Source organism: Aquarana catesbeiana, linkage group LG06 (assembly GCF_042186555.1).
Source record: "Aquarana catesbeiana isolate 2022-GZ linkage group LG06, ASM4218655v1, whole genome shotgun sequence".
Classification (NCBI taxonomy): domain Eukaryota; kingdom Metazoa; phylum Chordata; class Amphibia; order Anura; family Ranidae; genus Aquarana; species Aquarana catesbeiana.
In genome coordinates, this window is record NC_133329.1 from 60,958,870 (window position 1) to 60,986,041 (window position 27,172).

The 27,172-nt window shown below is 43.9% G+C and overlaps 1 protein-coding gene across 1 annotated transcript in view; it reads left to right on the plus strand.

Annotated features, from left to right (window-relative positions):
* The first annotated feature begins 14,998 nt into the window (after nt 1-14,998).
* LOC141148524 (uncharacterized) overlaps nt 14,999-27,172 on the plus strand; it is a 41,548-nt gene continuing 29,374 nt past the window's right edge. Inside the window, exons 1-3 of the mRNA XM_073636064.1 lie at nt 14,999-15,288; nt 19,254-19,589; nt 24,316-24,378. Coding sequence (XP_073492165.1) covers nt 15,198-15,288; nt 19,254-19,589; nt 24,316-24,378 — 490 coding nt within the window. The 5' untranslated portion in view covers nt 14,999-15,197. The remainder of the gene's footprint in view (nt 15,289-19,253; nt 19,590-24,315; nt 24,379-27,172) is intronic.

Below are 27,172 nucleotides of genomic sequence, written 5' to 3' on the forward strand. Positions count from 1 at the left end.
AATAAAAAAAGAATTAAAAAAAAACGCAAAACAAGGTCAAAAACGCAAAAAAGCTCTGCAGAAATGGATCAAAAGCAAATTGCATAGGTGTGAACCAGGCCTTAATTTTTTTTTTCTTTTTTAAATTTGGAATGAAAAAACGTAATTGCACATAGAAGCCAAGACATAAGAAGGTTTAAAGTGTATGTCCACCCAAAACTTTTTTTATTTAGTGATGGATAGAAAAGGACAAAGTTATAACCCCTGCCGGGTTTTAATGCTGACCCAGGTTCAAGCCTTTCCCTACTAAAGAACCATTCGATTTTGGTTTGTTTTGCTGTATGAGACCTTCCTCTACTTCCTGTCTAGTGAAATTGTTGTCACCAGGACAGGAAGTGAGGGGAATCTCTCTCGTGTAGTCACTCTTGTGTAATCTCTCCCTTATGTTGTACAATGGAGCGTACTTCCATTCACATATCAGGTGTCTTGTGCAAACAGAAGACAGCCTAATGACTTCGACAAACATTTCTTCTGTAGAACAAATAGTCATCGCTGGAGATGTGCGTGGCGGAAACATTTGTATTAATTCATTAGGTTAATAATTTTGTTTCATCATATTCATTATGTTAGAATGATTTGTTTTCAGAATTAATTTCTTATATTCAGATTTGTTTTGTATATTCATTATTTTCAAATCCATTCGATTCGAATTTAGAATTTAAAATTTTGGAGGGTGGCTATATTTGTTCTATTTTATTGTATTCTATTTTTTCTTTTCTATTCCATTTTACTTTATTGTATTCTATTCTATTCTTTTATTTTCTATTCTGTTTTTTTTAAGTTCTATTTTATTTTCAAATCTATTCCTTTCTATTCTATATTATTTTATTATTTTCTATTCTATTCCTTTTTTTTCTATTCTATTCATTCTGTTCTATTCTGTTCTGGTTTATTCTATTCCTTTATTTTCTATTCTATTCTGTGCTTTTATTTTATTTTATTTTCTATTCTATAAAGCAGCCTAAATAGGAATCATCATCCTTTTCCCCTTTATAGCGTACTGTACTAATTGCAAATTTTCTCACTTCAAATTCAAACTTATTTTCATATTTGAATTCAAACTTGTTTTCGATTTGAATTTGAATCATCGTTTTGTTAAAATTTATTTTGGATCTGTAGAAATTCATTGCTATTGTGATTCAGAAATTCAAATATATCTGAATCTCCACATATCTCCAGCGGTAAAAACGCAGATCAACTGGCTGCCGGTGTGGAAGGAGCCTAAGGCCTCCACTTGCTCAGTGGGGGATCGCTCCGCTGATCCCCGCTGAGCAGGTGGATGACAGGTCTGTGCCCGCTCACTGTGCAGAGCGGAGATGCACACAGTCCCGCTCTTCTCTATGGGGGAGATCGGGTAAAAATGGACCGCCTGTAGATTTTCATCCGATCCCATCCGATCCACCAGACGGATGGAAAATAGGACCACCAACTGTCTGGATTTTATGGACAGGATCGGATCGGATGACGGCGGATGTCAGCAGACATATCACTGCTGACATTCGCCGCTCCACAGGGGTGAATGGAGGGTCCGATCAGGTCTGCCTGAAAAACTGACAGGGGGACCTGATCGGAAAGCCCATGTGAAAGGGGGCTTAGGGTAATAGTCAAAACAAGCACTCAGTATTGTTGACAATTTTTCTGGATGAATAAAATACTTTATGGACATGTCGTTATCATCACAATGAATATAAAATATTACCCGATGTGATCATAAAATTGGGGTCCCGTATCATACAGGTCTCAGGGGGGCCAAATTTTTGGAAGGTATATTTTATCGGATGAAGAAGACATTTTTCCCATTCTGTAGGTAATTGTGTGTGATAACATTTCTGCAAACTTTTTATTAACCTAATAAAAAAGTGCTACGCCATGGTCGGTGGTAAAATCTTGGCTTGTATTGTTGGGTTCAGGCTGTGTGAAAAGGTGAATGTCTTGTTTGTCAATAAGGGGGGATTTACAAAGCAGTTTAGTCACAAATCTGCCCCCTGCTGGTTGGACAATGAGGGAGCAGCAGCATACTCCTAGATGCTAACTGTCCTCAGTCTCAGCATACTCATATAGGCTAACTTTCCTCAGTCTCAGCATACAGTACTTGTGTAGGCTAACTTTCCTCAGTCTCAGCATACTCATATAAATCTAACTTTCCTCAGTCTCAGCATACTCGTATAGGCTAACTTTCCTCAGTCTCAGCATACGCATATATGCTAACTTTCCTCAGTCTCAGCACACAGTACTCGTGTAGGCTAAGTATCCTCACTCTCAGCATACTCATATAGCCTAACCATCCTCAGTCTCAGCATACTGGTACAGACCAACTGTCCTCAGTCTGGGCATACTCGTATAGCCTAACTTTCCTCAGTCTCAGCATACTCATATAGGTTAACTGTCCTCAGTCTCAGCATACTCGTATAGGCTAACTGACCTCAGTCTCAGCATACTTATATAGGCTAACTGTCCTCAGTCTCAGCATACTCATATAGGCTAACTTTCCTCAGTCTCAGCATACTCATATAGGCTAACTGTCCTCAATCTCAACATACTCATATAGACTAACTGTCCTCAATCTCAGCATACTCGTACAGGCTAACTTCCTCAGTCTCAGCATACTTATATAAATCTAACTTTCCTCAGTCTCAGCATACTCATATAAATCTAACTGTCCTCGGTCTCAGCATACTCGTATAGGCTAACTGTCCTCAGTCTCAGCATACTCATATAGGCTAACTGTCTTCAGTCTCAGCATAGGCATAAAGGCTAACTGACCTCAATCTCAGCATACTCATACAGGCTAACTGTCCTCAGTCTCAGCATAGGCATATAGGCTAACTTTCCTCAATCTCAGCATCCTTGTATAGGCAAACTGCCCTCAGTCTCAGCATACTCGTATAGGCTAACTTTCTTCAGTCTCAGCATACTCATATAGGCTAACTGTCCTCAGTCTCAGCATACTCGTATAGGCAAACTGTCCTCAGTCTCAGCATACTCGTACAGGCTAACTGTCCTCAGTCTCAGCATACTCATACAGGCTAACTGCCCTCAGTTTCAGAATACTCATACAGGCTAACTGTCCTCAGTCTCAACATACTCATATAGTCCAACTTTCCTCAGTCTCAGCATACTCATATAGACTAACTTTCCTCAGTCTTAGCATACGCATATAGGCTAACTGTCCTCAGTCTCAGCATACTCATATAGGCTAACTGCTCAGTCTCAGTGCTGCTGTGTCCCAGCTAGAATCCCAGTATTCACTGGTATTTGAGTTGCAGGACACGCAAGTGCAAGAAACCAGGAACACCCCAATACACATCTACAGAGCAAGGTACCAAGAGCACCCCAATACACATCTACAGTGCAAGAAACCAAGAGCACCCCAATACACATCTACAGTGCAAGGTACCAAGAGCACCCCAATACACATCTACAGTGCAAGGTACCAAGAGCACCCCAATACACATCTACAGTGCAAGATACCAAGAGCACCCCAATACACATCTACAGTGCAGGATACCAAGAGCACCCCAATACACACATCTACAGTGCAAGGCACCAAGAGCACCCCAATACACATCTACAATACAAGATACCAAGAGCACCTCAATACACATCTACAGTGCAAGGTACCAAGAGCACCCCAATACACATCTACAGTGCAAGAAACCAAGAGCACCCCAATACACATCCACAGTGCAAGGTACCAAGAGCACCCCAATACACATCTACAGTGCAAGAAACCAAGAGCACCCCAATACACATCCACAGTGCAAGGTACCAAGAGCACCCCAATACACATCTACAGTGCAAGATACCAAGAGCACCCCAATACACATCTACAGTGCAAGGTACCAAGAGCACCCCAATACACATCTACAGTGCAAGGTACCAAGAGCACCCCAATACACATCTGCAGTGCAAGGCACCAAGAGCACCCCAATACACATCTACAGTACAAGATACCAAGAGCACCCCAATACACATCTACAGTGCAAGGCACCAAGAGCACCCCAATACACATCTACAGTACAAGATACCAAGAGCACCTCAATACACATCTACAGTACAAGATACCAAGAGCACCCCAATACATGCCTACAGTATAAGAACCCGAGAGCACCCCAATACACATCTACAGTGCAAGGTACCAAGAGCACCCCAATACACATCTACAGTGCAAGATACCAAGAGCACCCCAATACCCCTCTGCACCCCTATCAGTGGCAAATAGTATGCCCCATCCCTGCAACTGATACAGTCTACTGCAGAGGTTGTGCTTTTGAAAAACAACAGACTTGCTGGCTGGATCCCCAGATGAAAATAGAAGAAAGAAAAGCCTAAGCCTAGGTTCACACTTATGTGGTGCGGGAAATGCCACGATCTGTGCCCGTTTCCCCACACTGCATTCCAATCACACTGCCCTTGCGATCCGCTGCAGGTGTCAATACAAAGTTGACGACACCCAAAACAAAGGTCGCAACTGCTGTGCTTTTGCTTGCACGGGAACGCATTGGATCACATGGTGCAAAATGACCATGCGATCCGATTGCGGTGTAGCTCCAAAAAAGGTGCCTGCGCGTCTTTGGCTCAAATTGCACCTCACTGAATTGCATGTGAGTTGCATAGGAATGCAATGTGGCTCCTGTGCGATTCACATGCGTTTCATAGTGTGGACCAAGAAAACGAATGCAGCCATTACTTCTAAGAATTGGTAAGCTGCAAGATAACAAATATTTACTTTTGGTTTTAATACCGCTTTACCAGGCTCCTCTTTCCTTGCAGTGTTGCACAATGTACAAAAAATGATCCGCACTCCGGTTGGTGCTCTTAAAATTTCTTCATTTTATTGAATAGCCACAGTGAACAAATGCAGATTAAGTCAGTTGACGCGTTTCAGCCTATAAGGCCTTAGTCATAACCACATTACAGACATAAAACTTTGAAATAAATAGCAGCTCTAAACATCACAGGCTCCACCCATTGATTGTCTTAATTGACCGCAGGCAATTATCCAAAAAAGAGAATCAGCTGCAATACATAGGGTGATTCATGTGTATGGCACTAATTTTCACACACCTTGTAGTGATAATATACACGTGTATGTACACACACGCATTTACATACACGTGCATACATTCATACATGTATATACACACCATAAAATTCAAGAAACATTAAATAAAAAAGATGAAAATAATAAGCCAGGTATGTGAAAAAAAAAAACAGAAGAGAGAAAGGAAAAGAGAGAGAGGAGGCTCTGGGGAGATGCATTCTTAACATCTTCAGATCCGCGCTATAGCCGAATGACAGCTACAGCGCAGAATTACTTTGCCGGGAGTACATCTATTGACGTCATCCTGAGCCCGAGCGGCCTGCGCACACCCTTCAGGGCGCACGCGGCACACTCTGTTATCAGAGAGTCTATGAGACTCGGCTGATCACAGATTGGAGAAAGAGGTCAATCCTGACCCCTTACCACGTGATCAGCTGTCAGCCAATGACAGCTGATCATGTGATGTAAACAGAGCCGTTAATCGGCTATTTTTTCTCCTCGCGCTGACAGCGTGAGAAAAAAAAAGCCGACCACCGGCGTCTCTCAGAGGGACATCGGTCCCGATCAAGGAGAGCTCCCGCCAGTTCATATGTGCCCACCTGTGCCACCTGCCAGTGCCACCTACCAGTGCACAACAGTGCCACCTACCAGTGCCCACAGTGCCACCCATCAGTGCCCACAGTGCCACCTATCAGTGTCACCAATCAGTGCCTCATCAACAGTGCCACCTACCAGTGCCCATCAGTGTCACCTACCAGTGCCCATCAGTGCCACCTATCAGTGCCCATCAGTGCCATCTATCAGTGATACCTATCAGTAACACCTATCAGTGCCCATCAGTGCCCCCCATCAGTGCCACTCATCAGGGCCCATCAGTGCCATCTTATCAGTGGCCATCAGTGCCGCCTTATCTGTACCTATCAGTGCCAACCAGTGCAGCCTATCAGTGCCCACCAGTGCAGCCTATCAGTGCCCACCAGTGCCACCTCATCAGCGCATATCAATGAAGGAGAAAAATTACCTGTTTGCAAAATTTTATAACAAACTATGAAACTTTTTTTTTTTTTTCAAAATTTTCCATATTTTTTCATTTGTTTAGCAAAAAATAAAAACCCCAGCTGTGATTAAATACCACCAAAAGAAAACTCTATTTGTGTGGAAAAAAGTGATAAAAATGTCATTTGGGTACAATGTTGCATGATCGCGCAATTGTCATTCAAAGAGCGACAGCGCTGAAAGCTGAAAATTGGTCTGGGCAGGAAGCAAGTGGTTAATGTAAGTGCAAGTCCAGATCCCACCTCAGGTTTAACCCCCCGAGGTGATCTAGTTTTTAATCTAAAAATCCACCATGTTTCTCTCCCCAGTCGCCTTCTCTCCCTATCACCTCCTCCGGGCGAGTGAGACAAACGTTCTATTCCTCTGAAGCAAAATGTGGAAAGATCGCCCCGATGACATTCTCTAAATTGACGTGTTGCATTCGAAAGATTTCCAGAATTTGGGTTATTTGTGTCACAGTAATGTTCTTCTATCCGGGCTCTCAGAGGACGTGTAGTACAACCTACATATTGGAGGCTGCATGAAATACAGGTGATCAGGTAGATCACATCGTTTGTGCCACAGTTGATGTATTGCCGTATAATGAACTCTTCATCTGTGGCTGTGGCAACAAACGTTTATAAGATTTATTCTTATTCTTATACTCGCCCTTGGTTAGGTTTATCTCACAGTAATTCCTCTCTGTCCATTATCAAAACCCCTTCCAGTCCTTGGTGTATACAGTGGCGTAGCGTGGGGGGTGCAGGGGGTGCCGTGGCCCCGGGCGCAAAATTTAGGGGGGCGCCAGTATGTGTCACTGGCTGCCTCCTCCTAATTTCTCGATCCTGCGTCCCCGGCCCGGCCGCCATGTTAAGTGTCCGGCGCCCTGTGATTGGGCGTATGGGGGTCATGTGAGGCGTAGGGCTGGCCTGTGCTAGATCGCTCCTGAAGTCCCGCCTCCGCACATGACCCGCATACGCCCAATCACAGGGCGCTGGACACTGAACATGGCTGCAGCCAGAGCCCAGGGGAGAGAGGAATGTGAGCCACCGCTGTCCTCTCCTCCTCCTCCTCCGGATCGATGCAGCCAGGATAAGAAGGTGAGTGAGAGTCTTGTTACTGGCCGGGGGGGGAGAGAGACAGACTGTAGGCAGGATAGTGTAGTTTAGTATGGAGGTCAGTGTAGTGTAGTGGTCAGTATGGGGGGCAGTGTAGTGTAGTATAGTGGTCTGGTCAGTGTAGTATGGTGGTCAGTGTAGTGTAGTATGGTGGTCAGTATAGTGGACAATGTAGTATGGTGGTCAGTATAGTATAGTGTAGTTTAGTATGGAGGTCAGTGTAGTATAGTGGACAGTATAGTGGTTAGTGTAGTATAGTGGTTAGCATAGTGGTCAGTATAGTGTAGTTGAGTATGGAGGTCAGTGTAGTATAGTGGTTAGTATGGTGTTTAGTGTAGTGGACAGTATAGTGGTCAGTATAGTGTAGTGGACAGTGTAGTGTAGTATGGTGGTCAGTATAGTGGACAGTGTAGTATGGTGGTCAGTGTTGTGTAGTATAGTGGTCAGTATAGTATAGTGGTCAGTGAAGTTTAGTATGGTGGTCAGTATAGTGGACAGTATAGTATAGTGGTCAGTGAAGTTTAGTATGGTGGTCAGTATAGTGGACAGTGTAGTATAGTGGACAGTGTAGTGTAGTATGGTGGTCAGTATAGTGGTTAGTATAGTATAGTGGTCAGTATAGTGTAGTTTAGTATGGAGGTCAGTGTAGTGTAATGGACAGTATAGTATGGTGGTCAGTATAGTGTAGTATGGTGATCAGTGTAATGTAGTATAGTGGACAGTGTAGTATAGTGGTCAGTATAATGTAGTATGGTGGACAGTGTAGTATAGTGGTCAGTGTAATGTAGTATAGTGGACAGTGTAGTATAGTGGTCAGTATAATGTAGTATGGTGGACAGTGTAGTAAAACAGACAGTGTAGTATATTGGTCAGTATAGTGGTTAGTATAGTGTAGTGTAGTGGACAGTGTAGTATAGTGGTCAGTGTAATATAGTGGTCAGTGTAGTGTGGTATAGTGGTCAGTGTAGTGTAGTATGGTGGTCAGTATAGTGGACAGTGTAGTGTAGTATGGTGGTCAGTGTAGTGTAGTGGACAGTATAGTATAGTGGTCAGTATAGTGTAGTATGGTGGTCAGTGTAATGTAGTATAGTGGACAGTGTAGTATGGTGGACAGTGTAATGTAGTATAGTGGACAGTGTAGTATGGTGGACAGTGTAATGTAGTATAGTGGACAGTGTAGTATGGTGGACAGTGTAGTATAACAGACAGTGTAGTATAGTGGTCAGTATAGTGGTTAGTGTAGTATAGTATAGTGGTTAGTATAGTGTAGTGTAGTATGGAGGTCAGTGTAGTGTAGTGGACAGTGTAGTATAGTGGACAGTGTAGTATGGTGGTCAGTATAGTGTAGTATAGTGGTCAGTGTAGTATAGTGGACAGTATAGTGTAGTATAGTGGACAGTGTAGTATAATGGTCAGTGTAGTGTAGTATAGTGGTCAGTGTAGTGTATTCGGGAGTTCATCTTAATGTCACTACAGCCACCTTACCAGCTTTGCTGTTACCAGTCTTTTTATGCTTTATATCCTAGCACTTGGACTAAGTGCTATTTATGTGAGTACCCGTCTTTTAATAAATGATACCTTTTACAAGTCATACAGAGAGCACTAGATTTTTTCTTTGTATTATATGTTGCTACGGGAGAGTTACAAGGCTTATCTGCGGAGTTCGAGAGGTGCCCAGCTTCCATCCACAAGTTTACCATTACCACCAGAGGTGGTGAAAGCTCTCATGACCTTCCTGTTAGCTCAGGGGTCTAATAAGCAAGGTGAGCAGTTTGGCTAAACAAATGGTGTGAGCACGGATCAAGGAGCACCCCAAACTTTTGCATGAAGCACCCTTTATCACCATTGACGTCTGTGTGCCTCTCTATCTACATGTGTGTTTTTACATACGAGCATATGAACTTTTTATCTATTGATTGTTTTAGTTATTAATCTAGCGCTGCACTGATTAGTATACAGGGCCGATCCTAGGGTCACCGGCGCCTGGGTGCAGAAATATTTCTGGCGCCCCCACATGGGCGTGGTCATCTTACCAACTCCTCCACTTTACAAATGTTTCTATGGCAATGACTCAAACACAGAGATGCTCTCCTAAGAAGTCTTTGTTACCCTGGGATCCTCCCATGATCTTTTAAGAATAAAAAAAATACAGGAAGAGCGTACACTAATGAGACCTGGAGGGGAGTCTCTCTGATGCACACAAAGAGGGCTTCTGTTAGAGAGTCTGTTAGAAAGAACCCCCAGACATACTACAGGAGATGATCAGAGACTGCAGACATAGTACAGGAGACGGTCAGAGACTGCAGACATGGTACAGGAGATGGTCAGAGACTGCAGACATGATACAGGAGATGATCAGAGACTGCAGACATAATACAGGAGATGATCAGAGACTGCAGACATAGTATAGGAGATGGTCAGAGACTGCAGACATAATACAGGAGATGGTCAGAGACTGCAGACATGATACAGGAGATGGTCAGAGACTGCAGACATGATACAGGAGATGATCAGAGACTGCAGACATAGTACAGGAGATGATCAGAGACTGCAGACATAGTACAGGAGATGATCAGAGATTGCAGACATGATACAGGAGATGGTCAGAGACTGCAGATATTGTACAGGAGATGATCAGAGACTGCAGACATAGTACAGGAGATGATCAGAGACTGCAGACGTAGTACAGGAGATGATCAGAGACTGCAGACATAATACAGGAGATGATCAGATACTGCAGACATAGTACATATTGGCCGATCGGCCCTCTCACCTGACCCAGCGGTACAGCAACGGTTCCTCTGATCAGGAGTCAGCTCACTCTGAATTGCCCATGGTGACTCCGCTGTATTCCTGCAATGACTCCATTCCTTTCAATGCCAGCGATGGCGCTAGGCTGTGTGGCTTTCCCTCTGGTGGTGCAGGGCAGCGGGGTTCTCTCTCTGATGGTGTTCTCTCAGCACTGTCCTCTCCCTCTGGAGTTCTGGGTGTACTTCCCTGAAAACTTTCCCGGGCTCCTGTCTCTCTCTCTCTCTTTCCCATTCAGCTGAGCCTGCTGTGTGGGCTGCAGTTTCCGTGTTACAGTGGGGCTGCCAGTTCTCGGGACTATATGTCCCACAATCCTCTTCTCTGCTCCTTTTTTCTTTCCATTAGTACAGACCCCCCTCCATTAGTACAGACCCCCCTCCATTAGTACAGACCCCCCAGGACAGACCCCCCCTCCATTAGTACAGACCCCCCATTAGTACAGACCCCCCTCCATTAGTAGAGACCCCCATATTAGTACAGATCCCCCCTCCATTAGTACAGACCCCATTAGTACAGACCCCACCTCCATTAGTACAGACCCCCTCATTAGTACAGACCCCCCCATTAGTACAAACCCCCCCATTAGTACAGACCCCCCTCCATTAGTAGAGACCCCCATATTAGTAAAGACCCCCCCTCCATTAGTACAGACCCCATTAGTACAGACCCCATTAGTACATACCCCCCCTCCATTAGTACAGACCCCCCCTCCATTAGTACAGACCCCCTCCATTAGTACAGACCCCCCCTCCATTAGTACAGACCCCCCCTCCATTAGCACAGACCCCATTAGTACAGACCCCCTCTCCATTAGTACAGACCCCCCAGGACAGACCCCCTCTCCATTAGTACAGACCCCCTCTCCATTAGTACAGACCCCCTCTCCATTAGTACAGACCCCCCTCCATTAGTACAGACCCCCCAGGACAGACCCCCCTCCATTAGTACAGACCCCCCAGGACAGACCCCCTCTCCATTAGTACAGACCCCCCAGGACATACCCCCCTCCATTAGTAGAGACCCCCATATTAGTACAGACCCCACCATTAGTACAGACCCCCCCTCCATTAGTACAGACCCCATTAGTACAGACCCCCTCTCCATTAGTACAGACCCCATTAGTACAGACCCTCTCTCCATTAGTACAGACCCCATTAGTACAGACCCCCTCTCCATTAGTACAGACCCCCTCCATTAGTACAGACCCCCTCTCCATTAGTACAGACCCCATTAGTACAGACCCCCCCATTATTAGTACAGCCCCCTCCATTAGTACAGCCCCCCCTCCATTAGTACAGCCCCCCTCCATTAGTACAGCCCCCCCTCCACTAGTACAGCCCCCCCTCCACTAGTACAGCCCCCCCTCCATTAGTACAGCCCCCCCTCCATTAGTACAGCCCCCCCTCCATTAGTACAGCGCCCCCTCCATTAGTACAGCCCCCCCTCCATTAGTACAGCGTCCCCTCCATTAGTACAGCCCCCCCCCCTCCATTAGTACAGCCCCCCCCCTCCATTAGGGTACATATATACACCCGGGCGGCAGCTGAAGAGGAGAGAACAGTGTGCAGCCAGCCGCGCCGCCCGGGTGAAGAGCAGGGGAGTTTAAAGTAGGCAGGAGTGGGAGACACAGAGCAGAATGTGTCTGGCACATACCGCTCCTCCGCTCCTCCGCTCCCTCCCCCCGTGCGACATCACTGTGCGGCTGGTCTCTCTCCACGCAGAGACCAGCCGCTCAGGAGGGAGGGGCTTGAGCAGCACACACAGCGGTGGCGGCGCCTTTCTTCTTTTAACACCGGCGGAGAGCGCCGCCGCCGGACGCAATCAAGAGGAGGAGGAGGAGGGAAGGGAGCACTCTGGCGCTTCAGCGCCCCCACCTCTCTGGCGCCTGGGTGCACTGCACCCCGTGCACCCCGTCTAAGACCGGCCCTGTTAGTATACATAGTTTCAAAAGGGTTTATATATTTGCCTTTAGTGTTCAGCTGCTGTGAGTAGTTATTGAGTTTTGCGCTGACTGTTTGTTTTCGATTAGTGTAGTATGGTGGTCAGTGTAGTGTAGTATGGTGGTCAGTGTAGTGTAGTATAGTGGACAGTGTAGTATAGTGGTCAGTATAGCGTAGTATAGTGGTCAGTGTAGTGTAGTATAGTGGCCGGTGTAGTGTAGTATAGTGGTCAGTGTAGTGTAGTATGATGGTCAGTGTAGTGTAGTATGATGGTCAGTGTAGTGTATTATAGTGGTCAGTATAGTGTAGTATAGTGGTCAGTACGGTGTAGTTTGGTGGTCAGTGTAATGTAGTATAGTGGTCAGTGTAATGTAGTATAGTGGTCAGTGTAGTGTAGTATAGTGGTCAGTATAGCGTAGTATAGTGGTCAGTATAGTGTAGTATGGTGGTCAGTGTAGTGTATTATAGTGGTCAGTATAGTGTAGCATAGTGGTCAGTACAGTGTAGTATGGTGGTCAGTGTAGTGTAGTATAGTGGACAGTGTAGTATAGTGGTCAGTGGACAGTGTAGTATAGTGTAGTACAGTGGTCAGTATAGTGTAGTATAGTGGTTAGTATAGTGGGCAGTGTAGTGTAGTGGACAGTATAGTGGTCAGTGTAGTATAGTGGACAGTATAGTATAGTGGTCAGTGTAGTGGACAGTGTAGTTCTCAGTGTAGTGGTCAGTATAGGAATCAGGTAGGCCAGTAGTACTTGTATTTGAAGGGACTCAGGGAAAGCTAAAAGTCCGCACTTTAGGGGGGCGCAAATTACTTGCCTTGCCCCGGGTGCTGACAACCCACGCTACGCCACTGGGTGTATAACAGATTATTTATAACCTCCGTCCAATAAGCGCTGATCAATGACCTCGCATTCCAGCTCAAAGGCTGAGTCTGTTTCGTTTGGCTCGAAAAAGTGTTGCACATTGCCACCTGCTGGAAGAAAGAATACCTGCTTGAGAGTTATAATGGGAAATGGGTAGTGATGGGCATGTATGTATTTGCTATGAGCAGGGTGCCCTGTTTGCAGCAGATTAACATACCACAGGTATTCTTTTGAAGCTGAACTCCAAGGATAAGCAAATATTGTCTAAATACAAGAGTCATGTGTATTCTTCTAGAATTTTGGTGTGCTTTGTGTATTTCTTGCAGATCTGAGCAGGAGCTTCCTATAATAAAGACCACTCACTGCTGCTCTCTCTCCTTGTACAGGGTGACTGGTCTTGTCTCCACCCCCTCCTTTAGGTTTCTGTAGTGGGTGGAGCCTATTGGGCCCCTCCCACAGCTCTGCTCTCTCTCCTTACACAGGGTGACTGGTCTTGTCTCTGCCCCCTCCTGTACCTTTCTATAGTGGGTGGAGCCTGCTGGGTCCCTCCCACAGCTCTGCTCGCTGCACAGTCTTTGTCCAGCACAGTGATGATGTCACTGCTACTTTTACAAGGTAATATCTTGGTTTGTAGAGGCCATTGGGTGCACACAGAGTGGATTGAGGAATATGTTTATATTAACATTTTTTTGTGTTTAGAGTTCAGTTTTAATGTCCCATTGTCAGGGGTTTTAAATGTTTTTAATATCAATAAACAGGACTTCTGAAAGAAAAACACTCCCAAGGCTTATAGTTGTTGTATTTAATTAGTTTATATTTGGTAAATATTTGCTGAATACTATGTTTATATTTGTTGTATATTATGTTTATATTTGTTGTATATTTTGTTTTTATTTGTTGTATATTTTGTTTATATTTGTTGTATATTTTGATTATATTTGTTGCATATTTTGCTTATATTTGTTGTATATTATGTTTATATTTGCTCTATATTTTGTTTATATTTGTTGCATATTTTGGTTATGTTTGCTATATTTGTTGCATATTTTGGTTATATTTGTGGTATATTTTATTTATATTTGCTATATTTGTTGTATATTTTATTTATATTTATTGTATATTTTGATGGTTATATTTATATTTGTGGTATATTTTGTTTATATTTGCTATATTTGTTGTATATATATATCGGTTATATTTGCTATATGTGTTGTATATCTTGGTTATATTTGTTATAAACAAAATATACAACAAATATAACCAAGATATACAACACATATAGCAAATGTAACCAACATATACAACAAATATAGCAAATATCATCAAAATATACATTTGTTATATTTTTTGAACATTTTGTTTATATTTGTTGTATATTTTGTTTATATTTGCTATATTTGTTGAATATTTTGTTTATATTTGTTGTATATTTTGTTTATATTTGTTGCATATTTTGCTCATATTTGCTATATTTGATGTATATTTTGTTTATATTTGCTGTATATTTTGTTTATATTTGTTGCATATTTTGGTTATGTTTGCTATATTTGTTGCATATTTTGTTTATAATTGTGGTATATTTTATTTATATTTGCTATATTTGTTGTATATTTTATTTATATTTGTTGAATATTTTGATGGTTATATTTATATTTGTGGTATATTTTGTTTATATTTACTATATTTGTTGTATATTTTGGTTACATTTGCTATATGTGTTGTATATCTTGGTTATATTTGTTATAAACAAAATATACAACAAATATAACCAAGATATACAACACATATAGCAAATATAACCAAAATATACAACAAATATAGCAAATATAATCAAAATATACATTTGCTATATTTGTTGAATATTTGGTTTATATTTTTTGTATGTTTTGTTTATATTTGATATATTTGTTGAATATTTTGTTTATATTTGTTGTATATTTTGTTTGTATTTGTTGTATATTTTGTTTATATTTGCTATATTTGTTGAATATTTTGTTTATATATGTTGTATATTTTGTTTGTATTTGTGGTATATTTTGATGGTTATTTGAGGAGAATATAGGATTTTATTATGTAATCCATAAAAGAGGATGTTTTGGTTGGTGTGGGATCCTTGTTTGTTCCAAATAACATTATATCAGAACTGGCTGACATACGTAGAGTCATATTTGGTGGTAGATGGGTCTGGTAGATACTGATGGAGAAAAGCGCGCTGTGAGTTTTCATTGAAAGACGGTTGCGGTCATGACTCAAACTCAAACCTTATCTATGTGAAGGCTGCCAGTGTGTGGGCTAGATAAGAGCCAAGTGCTGGAGACCATCCTGCACGCCCGATGCCTGTGTGTGTACGATGGACAAGGGACGGAGTGGACAGGACTGGCTACGGAGGACTATGGGGTTCCGAGGACCCACCATGACCCTTCTACCCCTCTGCATCACCTGTAAGTACCCATTATCTGTTCAGCTATTTTGGTGGAGTTCCACTTAAACTTCATGATCTTGAACACAACATGAAGAACCGACTGCAACAGAGTGACAGCCCTGCATTGTGCCCATATATACACAGAGCACGTGGCCCCTGGATATTAGAGGGAGATTTCATAAAGGAATATTGGGGCTGCCATTGTTACCTCCCCGATAGGCTACAATGCTCAGAGTCACAAACCCGGAACAAGCATGCACAGAGCCAGACGTACTTATCTATGTTCTTGTATTGGGTCATAGGCTCAGCCAGGCAGCCAGGAAAATAGCATTGTCAGGGGAAGCATTGGGTGATGGCAGCTTCCATTGTTCTCTCTTTGAAAGTGGCAGATCCTCCAATGGTTACAACATATACCTTTGTGATACAAAGAGATACTTTATTGCTATAGCCTGTATATGTGATCCATAGAAATCCATCTCCAGGGAAGCAGCACCCCATTCTTACCCTACGGCATGGGTGCTCAACCTGTAGCCCTCCAGCTGTTGTAGAACTACAAGTCCCATGAGGCATTGCAAAGCTGACAGTTACAAGCATGACTTCCAAAGGCAGAGGCATGATGGGACGTGTAGTTCTGCAACAGCTGGAGAGCCACCGGTTGAGCATCTATGCCCTCGGTTCTACGCATTTTGGCAACACGCACAAACTCGCACTCTTTTTTTCAGCAGACAGAAAAATGCATTGCACTTCAGCAAACATACAGGGGTGCCATTATTTGTTAATGGCGCCCCAAAGCATTTGTAAATAGGCACGTTTTGGCAAGCTCCAAACCGCATGGTGCGACGCGTTGTTGTTATTGAGGGGACTTCTTTTCTGCCTTTCTCGCATGTAAGGCAGCCCTTTCATTTCAATTACACACAACACGTAAGAATGCACTTTAAATGCTAAAATGCCCATGCATGCAGTAGTGTCTGATTGAAAAAAAAATAATAATAAAATAAAAATAATATTTTTTTTTTTTTTTAGTATGTAGTCTAGTGGCGGCCCGTCCATACGGGGCGCAGGGGACGGCCACTAGATGGAGCTGCACACAAAATAAATACTTCTTTTAACCCCTTCATGCCTAAGCCTTTTTCTTACACTTGTTGCTTACAAGTTAAAATCTGTATTTTTTGCTAGAAAATTACTTAGAACCCCCAAATATTATATATATATATCTATCTATATATATAGATAGATATATATATCTATCTATATATATACATATATATATCTATCTATCTATATATATAGATAGATAGATATATATATGTATATATATTCTTTTTTAGCATAGACCCTAGACACTAAAATGGTGATCATTTCAATATTTTATGTCACTTTACTGTATTTGCGCAGCGGTCTTTCAAATGCAATTTTTTTTTGGAAGAGATATACTTTCATGAATTAAAAAAAAAACGTAACTTTAGCCCAATTTTTTTGTATAATGTGAAAGATGATATGCCGAGTAAATAGATACCAAACATGTCACACTTTAAAATTACATACACTCGTGGAACGGTGACAAACTACAGTACTTAAAAATCTCTATAGGTGACGCTTTAAAAATGTCAACAGGTTACCAGTTTAGGGTTACAGAGGAGGTCTAATTCTAGTATTATTGCTCTCAATCGGTCGCGGTGACACTTCACATGTATGATTTGAACACCGTTTACATTTGCGGGCGTGACTTATGTTTGCGTTCACTTTTGCGTGTAAGCACAGATGGGCGGGGCACTATAATTTTTTTTCTTATTTATTTATGTACACTGTCCCTTTAAAAAAAAAAAATCTGATCACTTTCATTGCGGTCACAAGGAATGTAAACATCCATTGTAACAGGTACTCTTTATGGAGGGATCTGGGATCTATAAGATCCCAGATTCCTCCTTTGCATAGTTACATAGTTAGTCAGGTTGAAAAAAAGACACAAGTCCATCTAGTTCAACCAAAAAAAAAAATACAGTCCCATATACCCAATCCTACACCCACAGTTGATCCAGAGGAAGGCGAAAAAACCCCAGCAGAGCATGATCCAATTTGCTACAGCAGGGGAAAAAATCCTTCCTGATCCCCCGAGAGGCAATCGGATTTTCCCTGGATCAACTTTACCTTTTAGGTAAAGAATTTAGGAAAGAATCCAGAACTTTTTTAAAGCAATCTACTGAGCTGGCCAGAACCACCTCTGGCGGGAGTCTATTCCACATTTTTACAGCTCTTACTGTGAAGAAACCTTTCCGTATTTGGAGATGAAATCTTTTTTTCTCTAGACATAAAGAGTGCCCCCGTGTCTTCTGTGATGACCGTAAAGTGAATAACTCAACACCAAGTTCACTATATGGACCCCTTATATATTTATACGTGGTGATCATATCCCCCCTTATTTAAAATCTGGCGCCTTTAAGGTTCCAGTAATCCAGAAGTGATGTCATGACATCACTTCCAGGTTACTAGATTGGAGACCCGATCAAAGCTGATTACGGTTTCGTTCAGGTCTCTGGCCAGCTGGTGGGATGGGAGAGCCCGGGCGGGGGGGGGGGGGGGAACGACATCCCCTCCTGCTGCTTGTGATAACAGCCGGGCGGCTGATTAGTTGCATCGGTTGTTATTACAAAAAAGCCAGGTACAACCCCTTCAAGCCTATTTGTGTTACGTCGGCGTGACGGGGTTATAATGATCTTCAGCTCCTTCTAGTGGCCATAATGCAGTGTTTGTCTGATTTACTCTATTCTTATAAAAGAAAAACACATTTGATCTGGAGAGAAAATAATCTAGTAACATTTGTCTTTGTCCACCTTTGCACAGAATACATGTACATGGAGTTTCAAAGGATGGCACCACCTTATGGCCACTAGATGGAGCCACCTTATGACCACTAGATGGCGCCACCTTATGGCCTCTAGATGGAGCCACCTTATGGCTACTAGATGGAGCCACCTTATGACCACTGCATGGCGCCACCTTATGGCCTCTAGATGGAGCCACCTTATGGCCACTAGATGGCGCCACCTTATGGCCTCTAGATGGAGCCACCTTATGACCACTAGATGGAGCCACCTAATGGCCACTAGATGGCGCCACCTTAGGGCCACTAGATGGAACCATCTTAAGACCACTAGATGGAGCCACTTTATGGCCACTAGATGGCGCCACCGTATGGCCTCTAGATGGAGCCACCTTATGACCACTAGATGGAGCCACGTTATGGCCTCTAGATGGAGCCACATTATGACCACTAGATGGAGCCACATTATCATCACTAGGTGGCACTTTATTGGAATAAAATACTTTATTACTATGAATGATCATCAGCTCAATCTAGTGGCCAGAATGCAGCATTTACCTAATGCACTTTATTCTTGTGAATATTATGAACCTTGTAAACCTAATGGCCTCTAGATGGAGCCACATTATGGCCACTAGATGGAGCCACCTTATGGCCACTTGATTACACTTTGCAGTGAAATAAAATACATAATAAATGTTCCTTGTACTTACTTTAGTTGCCCATGGTTTTGGGCATCTTTTTATGTGAATAATGTGATATGTAACTGTTGTTAATCTATTTTTAAAGGGACAATTAAACTTTTGAACTGAGTAGAAAAGCCTGTGCTCTGGGAGCATGCTGCAGAGAAGGACCATGGCTCTCTGTGTGAGCGCAGTGATCTCTCCTGTGAAAGCATGTCGCCGTGCTCAGGGGTTAGAGCCGTCCCTGCACTCACAGTCCTTCCTTAGTCTTTTGGGTTGAGTGACGCTTGACGTCAACTCAGAAGACTTGTGGTGAAAAAAAGGTACTGCAAGGGCTAGCTTCAGATTGAAGGTAAGTACTACAGCCTGAGCTTGTCTTCCTCTAAAAATGAACTCTAATGAAAAATTAGCTGGTAGTTGGCCTTTAAACTCTGAAATAGGACAACAGCACCCGTTCACTTTTTTTATTTGTTTTTGCAGTCTTGGCCTTGCAGTCCATCTCAGATGCCGCCTCCATCTCTCCTCGCCTGCCCAAACACTTGGTCATGACCGCCATCATTGTGGTGAACCAGGAATCGCTTAACCTGGATCAGTTGTCTTTGAGCTGGGAACATAATGGGCGCCCCCTGGTGGAGTACAAAGATAATTTCATGACCTTTCATGAGCCCAGGGCATTGTTGTCTCCGGAGAAGTTTCCTAAGGGTAACGTCTCTCTGATCCTAAGGAATATCACCATGAACGACACCGGAAACTACACCTGCATGATCCAATATGATGGGACGCAACAGACCATCCAATACTATCTTCAAGTAGAGAGTAAGGTTGAACCAATAAATCATTGTAATGCAATGAACAGGAAGCAAATTCTGGAAAATAGACAAAAAATGGTCTTGGTTGTCATTTTAGAGCAGCATTTCTCAACTTTTTCAGTTGTAGAACCCCTAAAACTATGCAAAAACCTTCATCACACCAGAGTCCCCCTATACATGAGAGCCTCCCATCACATCAGCTTAGCCCCTAGACATCAGAGACCACCTATTTATGAGTCTTACCATAACATCAGCATCCCCCATCATATCCAAGGTTCTTCATCACATCAGAGGCCCCCTTTCACATCAGAGACCCCATCACATCAGCGTTGCCCCTAGACATCAAAGACAACCTATTTATGAGTGTCACCATCACATCAGCATCCCCGTATCATATCTGAGATTCTCCAATACATCAGAGGCTCCCCTTCACATCCGACACCCCATCACCTCAGAGTACCCCCATACTTAAGAGGCCCCTCTATACATGAGTCCCCCCATCTCATGAGCATCGCCCCATATATCAAAGTCCCTCTATATATGAGTCCCACCATCACATCAGCATCCTCCCATCATATATGTGGTTCTCCACCACATCAGAGGCTCCCCTTCACATCAAAGACGCCATCAGCTCATAGTACCCCCATACTTCAGAGGCCCCTCTATACATGAGCTCCCCCCCCCAATCACATGAGTATTGCCCCTATATATCAGAGACCCCCTATACATGAGTCCCACCATCACATCAGCATCCTCCCCATCATATCAGAGGTTTTCCATCACATCAGAATCCCCCCTTCACATCAGAGGCCCCATCACCTAAGATTTCCCCCTATACCTCAGATGCCCCTCTATACATAAGTCCCCTCATTGCATCAGCATCACATACATAAATCAGAGACCCCCTATATATAAGTCCCACCATAACATCAGCATCCCCCCATTATATCAGAGGTTCTCCATCACCTCAAAGTCCTTCCTATACTACAGAAGCCCCTCTATACACAAGCCCTCCCATCACATCAGTGTCACGCCTATGCTCATACATGAGTCCCACCTTCACATCTGCATCCCCCCATCATATCAGAGGTCCCCCATCACATCAGAGTTCCTCATCACAGGCCTCCATCAAATCAGAGTACCTTCTATACCTCAGGGACCACTCTATACATCAGAGTTGCCCATTGCAGCAGAGTCGCCCCTATACATCAGATACCCCCTACCCAAATGGCACTTCAGTGTACTGAGGAACTCTGGTTGAGAAACACTGTTTTAGAAACACTACAGTCTCTTCTGCAATATGAAATATTTTTTTCATAAAGGGTTGCACTTGCCCAGGGATGGGGGTGGGGTTTAGTTTGCCTCTGTTAGAACTGTAAACTAATGGGCATGAGTCTTTTTTTCAGCCTAAATTACTACATTCATTATATAGCCAAAAGGATTTGGACACCTGACCATCACACCTACATGAGCTTGCTGGACTTCTTATTCCAAAAACATTAATATGGACTTGGCCTCCACTCTTCTGGGAAGGCTTTCTCCAAGATTTTGGAAGGTGTCTGTGGGAAATTGTGATCATTTGTGCAGTCACATACTGATATTGGATGAGAAGACCTGGCTCATAATCAAAGTTCCAACTCATCCCAAAAGAAGTTCAGTAGGGTGGAGGTCAGTTCCTCCACACCAAACTCATCAAACTATGTGTTTATGGAGCTGGCTTTGTTCACAAGGGCACAATCATACTGGAACAGAAAAGGGTCCTCATAAACCTTAAGGTTGGAAGAGCACAATAGTCTATAATGTATTTACATAATGTAACATTAACAGTACCCATCACTGGAAAACCAACCATCACATACATTAGGACCATAAAAAAGTATGATTGTCAATTGTCCACAAACCAGCCATATAGCATACATAAAATATGGTCCTGATCAGATTAATGTTGAAGAGGATAGATTAACACTGAAACCCTAGGGTTATACTATTAGTATAGAAATATATGATGGTATTTGGACAGGGTGGATGGATTCTAAGCTTCTCCACACCAAAGGATTTCCGCAGTTTCCTTCATTGGGTGCCTGAATGGATCCAAGATTAAAGCGGAAGTTTAGGTATGGAAATTTTACATATGTTACATTTATCCAGTTTGGACCGATGGAAGTATGTACAGTTTCTCACAAAAGTTAGTATACCCCTCACATTTTTGTTAATATTTTATTATATCTTTTCATGTGACAACCCTGAAGAAATGACACTTTGCTTCAATGTAAAATGGTGAGTGTACAGCTTGTATAACAGTGTAAATTTGCTGTCCCCTCAAAATAACTCAACACACAGACATTAATGTCTAAACCGCTGGCAACAAAAGTGAGTACACCCCTAAGTGAAAATGTCCAAATTGGGCCCAAAGTTTCAATATTTTGTGTGGCCACCATTATTTTCCAACACTGCCTTAACCCTCTTGGGCATGGAGTTCACCAGAGCTTCACAGGTTGCCACTGGAGTCCTCTTCCACTCCTCCATTACGACATCACGGAGCTGGTGGATGTTAGAGACTTTGTGCTCCTCCACCTTCTGTTTGAGGATGCCCCACAGATGCTCAATAGGGGTTAGATCTGGAGACATGCTTGGCTAGTCCATCACCTTTACCCTCAGCTTCTTTAGCAAGGCAGTGATCATCTTGGAGGTGTGTTTGGGGTCGTTATCATGTTGGAATACTGCCCCGTGGCCCAGTCTCTGAAGGGAGGGGATCATGCTCTGCTTCAGTATGTCACAGGTCATGTTGTTCCCTCAATGAACTGTAGCTCCCCAGTGCCGGCAGCACTCATGCAGCCCCAGACCATGACACTCCCACCCACCACCATGCTTGACTGTAGGCAAGACACACTTGTCTTTCTACTCCTCACCTGGTTGCCGCCACACACGCTTGAGACCATTTAAACCAAATAAGTTTATCTTGGTCTCATCAGACCATAGGACATGAATGGTTCCAGTAATCCATGTCCTTAGTCTGCTTGTCTTCAGCAAACAGGCTTTCTTGTGCATTATCTTTAGAAGAGGCTTCCTTCTGGGACGACAGCCATGCAGACCAATTTGATGCAGTGAGCGGCGTATGGTCTGAGCACTGACAGGCTGACCCTCCACCCCTTCAACCTCTGCAGCAATGCTGGCAGCTCTCATACATCTATTTCCCAAAGACAACCTCTGGATATGATGCTGAGCACGTGCACTCAACTTCTTTGGTCGACCATGGCGTGGCCTGTTCTGAGTGGAACCTGTCCTGTTAAACCACTGTATGGTCTTGGCCATTGTGTTGCAGCTCAGTTTCAGGGTCTTGGCAATCTTCTTATAGCCTAGGCCACCTTTATGTAGAGCAACAATTATTTTTTTTCAGATCCTCAGAGAGTTCTTTGCCATGAGGTGCCATGTTGAACTTCCAGTGACCAGTATGAGAGAGTGAGAGCGATAACACCAAATTTAACACACCTTCTCCCCATTCACACCTGAGACCTTGTAACACTAACGAGTCACATGACACCGGGGACGGAAAATGGCTAATTGGTCCCAATTTGGACATTTTCACTTAGGGGTGTACTCACTTTTGTTGCCAGCAGTTTAGACATTAATGGCTGTGTGTTGAGTTATTTTGAGGGGACAGCAAATTTACACTGTTATACAAGCTGTACACTCACTAGTTTACATTGTAGCAAAGTGTCATTTCTTCAGTGTTGTCACATGAAAAGGTAGAATAAAATATTTACAAAAATGTGAGGGGTGTACTCACTTTTGTGAGATACTGTATATGCCACACCTGTGAGATCCTCGTGGAAGCTGGAAATTACTATAGTAGGCATCGCAACTAAAGTGGTCACTGTTAGTTTCTTGGGGCTTTGCATTGAGAAAATACTAAGTGTTCTCTGAATGGTGCCCAAGCTCAGCAGGTGACCCCCTGTGTTCACTAAGCAGAAGGGCGACTCCTCAGCATGGGACCCAGAAGCTAGTGGATATCACTGTAGTAGGGCTTCCAACTACAGTGATTTCCAGCTTCCACGGGAATCCCACAGGTATGACATATACAGTACATACTTCCAATAGAACTACTGTGTGTAAAAATGACCATAGCTAAACTTCAGCTTTAAAGCGCCGCACCAAGTATCAATTGTCCTGGTACAAATTTCTTCCAATATGCATTTGGATACAGGGTGGAGCCAACACAATTTGGGAGCCTCAAAATCACCCCCTTTGTCAGGGCTTAAAGATGGGAAGATGTATGCTGGCCAGAATGGAATTTGTTCACTGGAGGAGTGTGAAGTCCTTTAACAGGATGGCACTCATCCTGTCTAAAAACATAATATTCTCATCTTCTATTCTGCCCAGAATGCATCATTCCCCATTCAAGCCCTGATGAAGGGAGCGATTTTGAGGCTCCCAAAATGTGTTGGCTCCATCTTTTATCCTAATTCTTAGTGGAATAAATTTGTACCTGGACAGTTCATTCTTGGTGTGGTTCTTCAATTCCAGATCCATGATGGGATATATGACACAGTAAGCATTAAAAAAATGTAACAAATTACTTTCAAATCGATAATACGATGGCTATCAAATCAACTCCCTCAAAGAGAACATTTTTTCGGAATTAATAGATTATTGTAAAGTCAACACATAAATACCAATTCATTTTACTTGATGTGATGGAGGAAAACCCTTACACGTATTCTTCTCTTTCCCAGAATACCAGATCAAGTTGACTGATCTGTCACGCAAGAAGTTGGAAGAGACCAATGATAAGGATGGTAAGACCTATATTCTAATTATTACTTGCTTTTCTTTACCTTCTGAAATCCTTTTCTGCAAGCAGTGTGTGGTGGGAACTATGTTCTATATCAGGGGTGGGCAAAAGCTAATTACAGTCCTGCTAGCCCCGCCCACCATCTGGAGGAAGATGACTCGCTTGGTTGTCACTATCAATCTCAGAAAGAAGAGATTTCACTAATTGAGAAAACCACAATCAGGTGACAGTTTTTTGAACTACTGTTGAGTTTCTGGGAACTTTGTTGAAATTATTCCTCAACCTTTGCGTCACTTACTACTGAACCCCTCTGAACTCTGTGTCCCTTTAAGCCACAGCCAGTATTCAGCGTAATGAAAATCACACCCAACTTTTCCTGTGGCGCAGAGCACCAGGCCCACTGTGGCGCAGGTGTCCAACTTATGATCCTACACACAGGCCCACTGCTTTCAGAAAATACCCCTGACCTGATCTCATCATTGCGCATCTATTCCAGATGCTTGTATGTGACATCCCATACATCCCATACATCCCATACATCCCATACATCCCATACATCACGTGGGCTGGATGCGAGAGCTGGATCAGCAGGATGAGTGTGCCAGGACAGGTAGATGTGTCCCATCTCTGCTTCCTTTCACCACTCTGTTTATCACACATATCATAGAAGAGAAGAGGGTACAGCAATGGAGCAGATAAGCAGGAGGGTACAGCGGTGGGGAAAATGAGCAGAAGGGGTTCAGAGGTGGGACAGAAGAGCAGGAGGGTACAGCCGTGGGGCAGATGTGCAGGGGGGTTCAATGTTGGGGCAGATGAGAAGGGGGTTCAGTTGTGGGACAGAAATACAGGGGGGGGGGTAGAGCAGTGGGGCAGATGTGAAAGAAGGTGTATTGGTGGGACAGAAGAGCAGGAGGAACAGAGGTGGGGTAGAAGAGCAGGGGGTACAGAGGTGGGGGAGGAGAGCAGGAGGAACAGAGGTGGGGTAGAAGAGCAGGGGGTACAGAGGTGGGGGAGGAGAGAAGGAGGAACAGAGGTGGGGTAGAAGAGCAGGGGGTACAGAGGTGGGGTAGAAGAGCAGGGGGTACAGAGGCGAGACAGATGTGCAGGAGGTAAATTGGTTGGGCAGATGAGAAGACAGATGGGGTGTGGCAGATGGGTTCAGTGTTAGGACGGATGAGAAGGTGATTCAGTAGTGCTTGGGGATATGTCGGTGGAGCAGATGTGCAGGGAGGTACAGTGGTGGGGCAGATGAGAAAAGGGGTACATTTATGGGGCAGATGAGCAGAGGGGTTACAGTAGTGGGACAGAAGAGCAAGGGGGTACAGTGGTGGGGCAGGTGTGCAGGAGGTACAGTAGTGAGCAGGATGAGAAGAGGGTTTAGCAGTGGGACAGAAAAACGGGGGGGGGGGGGTACAGTGATGGGGCATATGAGCAGGGGGAGGGTTCGGTGTTAGGGCAGATGAAAATGGGGTTCAGCGGTGGGACAGATGAGCAGGGGGGTTCAGTGTTGGGGCAGATGAGAAGGGGGTTACAGTGGTGGGAAAGATGAGCAGGGGGGGGGTCAGTGTTGGGGCAGATGAGAAGGGGGTTTAGCAGTGGGACAGAAGAGCAGGGGGGGGTACATTGCTGGGGCAGATGTGAAAGGAGGTGCATTGATTTGAAAGATGAGCAGGGGGTTATAGTGGTTGGGCAGAAGAGCAGGGGGTACAGAGATGGGGCAGATGTACAGGGGGGTACAATGGCGGGGCAGAGGAGAAAGAAGGTACATTGGAGGAATAGATGAGCAGGGGGAACAGAGGTGGGACAGATGTACAGGGGGGTACAGTGGTGGGGCAGATGAGCAGATAAGTTCAGTGTTAGGACAGATGAGAAGATGGTTCAGTGGTGAGACAGAAGAATGGGGGTTCGGCGGTGGAGCAGATGTGCAGGGAGGTACAGTGGTGGGGCAGATGAGAAAGGGGGAACATTGGTGGAGCAGATGAGCAGGGTGTTACAGTGGTGGGACAGAAGAGCAGGGTGTTACAGTGGTGGGATGGATGAGCAGGGGCAGATGTGCAGGGTGGTACAGTGGTGGGGCAGATGTACAGGTTGGTACAGTGGTGGGGCAGATGTGCAGGTTGGTACAGTGGTGGGGCAGATGTGCAGGGGGTTACAGTGGTAGGACAGATGAGCAGGGGGGTAAAGTGGTGAAACAAATTTGCAGGGGGTACAGTGATCTGAAGTGTGAAGTTGCAGGAATTGGGGCTGATCTAAGGCATGAGAGTGCAGGATGTTAATTTCTCACTGCTCAAGTAGTTTACAGCATTTACTTTATAGAAAATCCTTTTCGTGATTGAGAATGTGAAGTTGACATTTTTTTGTTATAAAATCGTCACTCTTAATTTCTTTGTATTTTTCGGCACACTGTGCTCAAAGGGTTGCCTACCCCTGTTCTATATCATTGGTGAAGAATTCTAACACTGATTGAATAATGAATGTTGCCTTCTAACGATACCAGCTGGGCTCACCACTCCCTAGTGGTTGGCAGCCATATGGGCCATCCAATATGATGATGATAGATCGGGCAAAAGTTTCAAGAAGACTGTCCTAAAAACAACTTTAAATTTTTTCCCCCAGTTTTCGATAGATTGGAAAAGAATGAGAACCTTTGTCAGGTCCTTACTGCCGTCACTATTTATTCTGGTGGTCTTTGTCACTGGGATAGAAAGTGATGGGAAATATAAACCAGCCCTGATAAAGAAGGCTGTTAAGACCCTAAAACCCATTGAATGGTGCCTTCTAAAGATACGAGCTTGGGT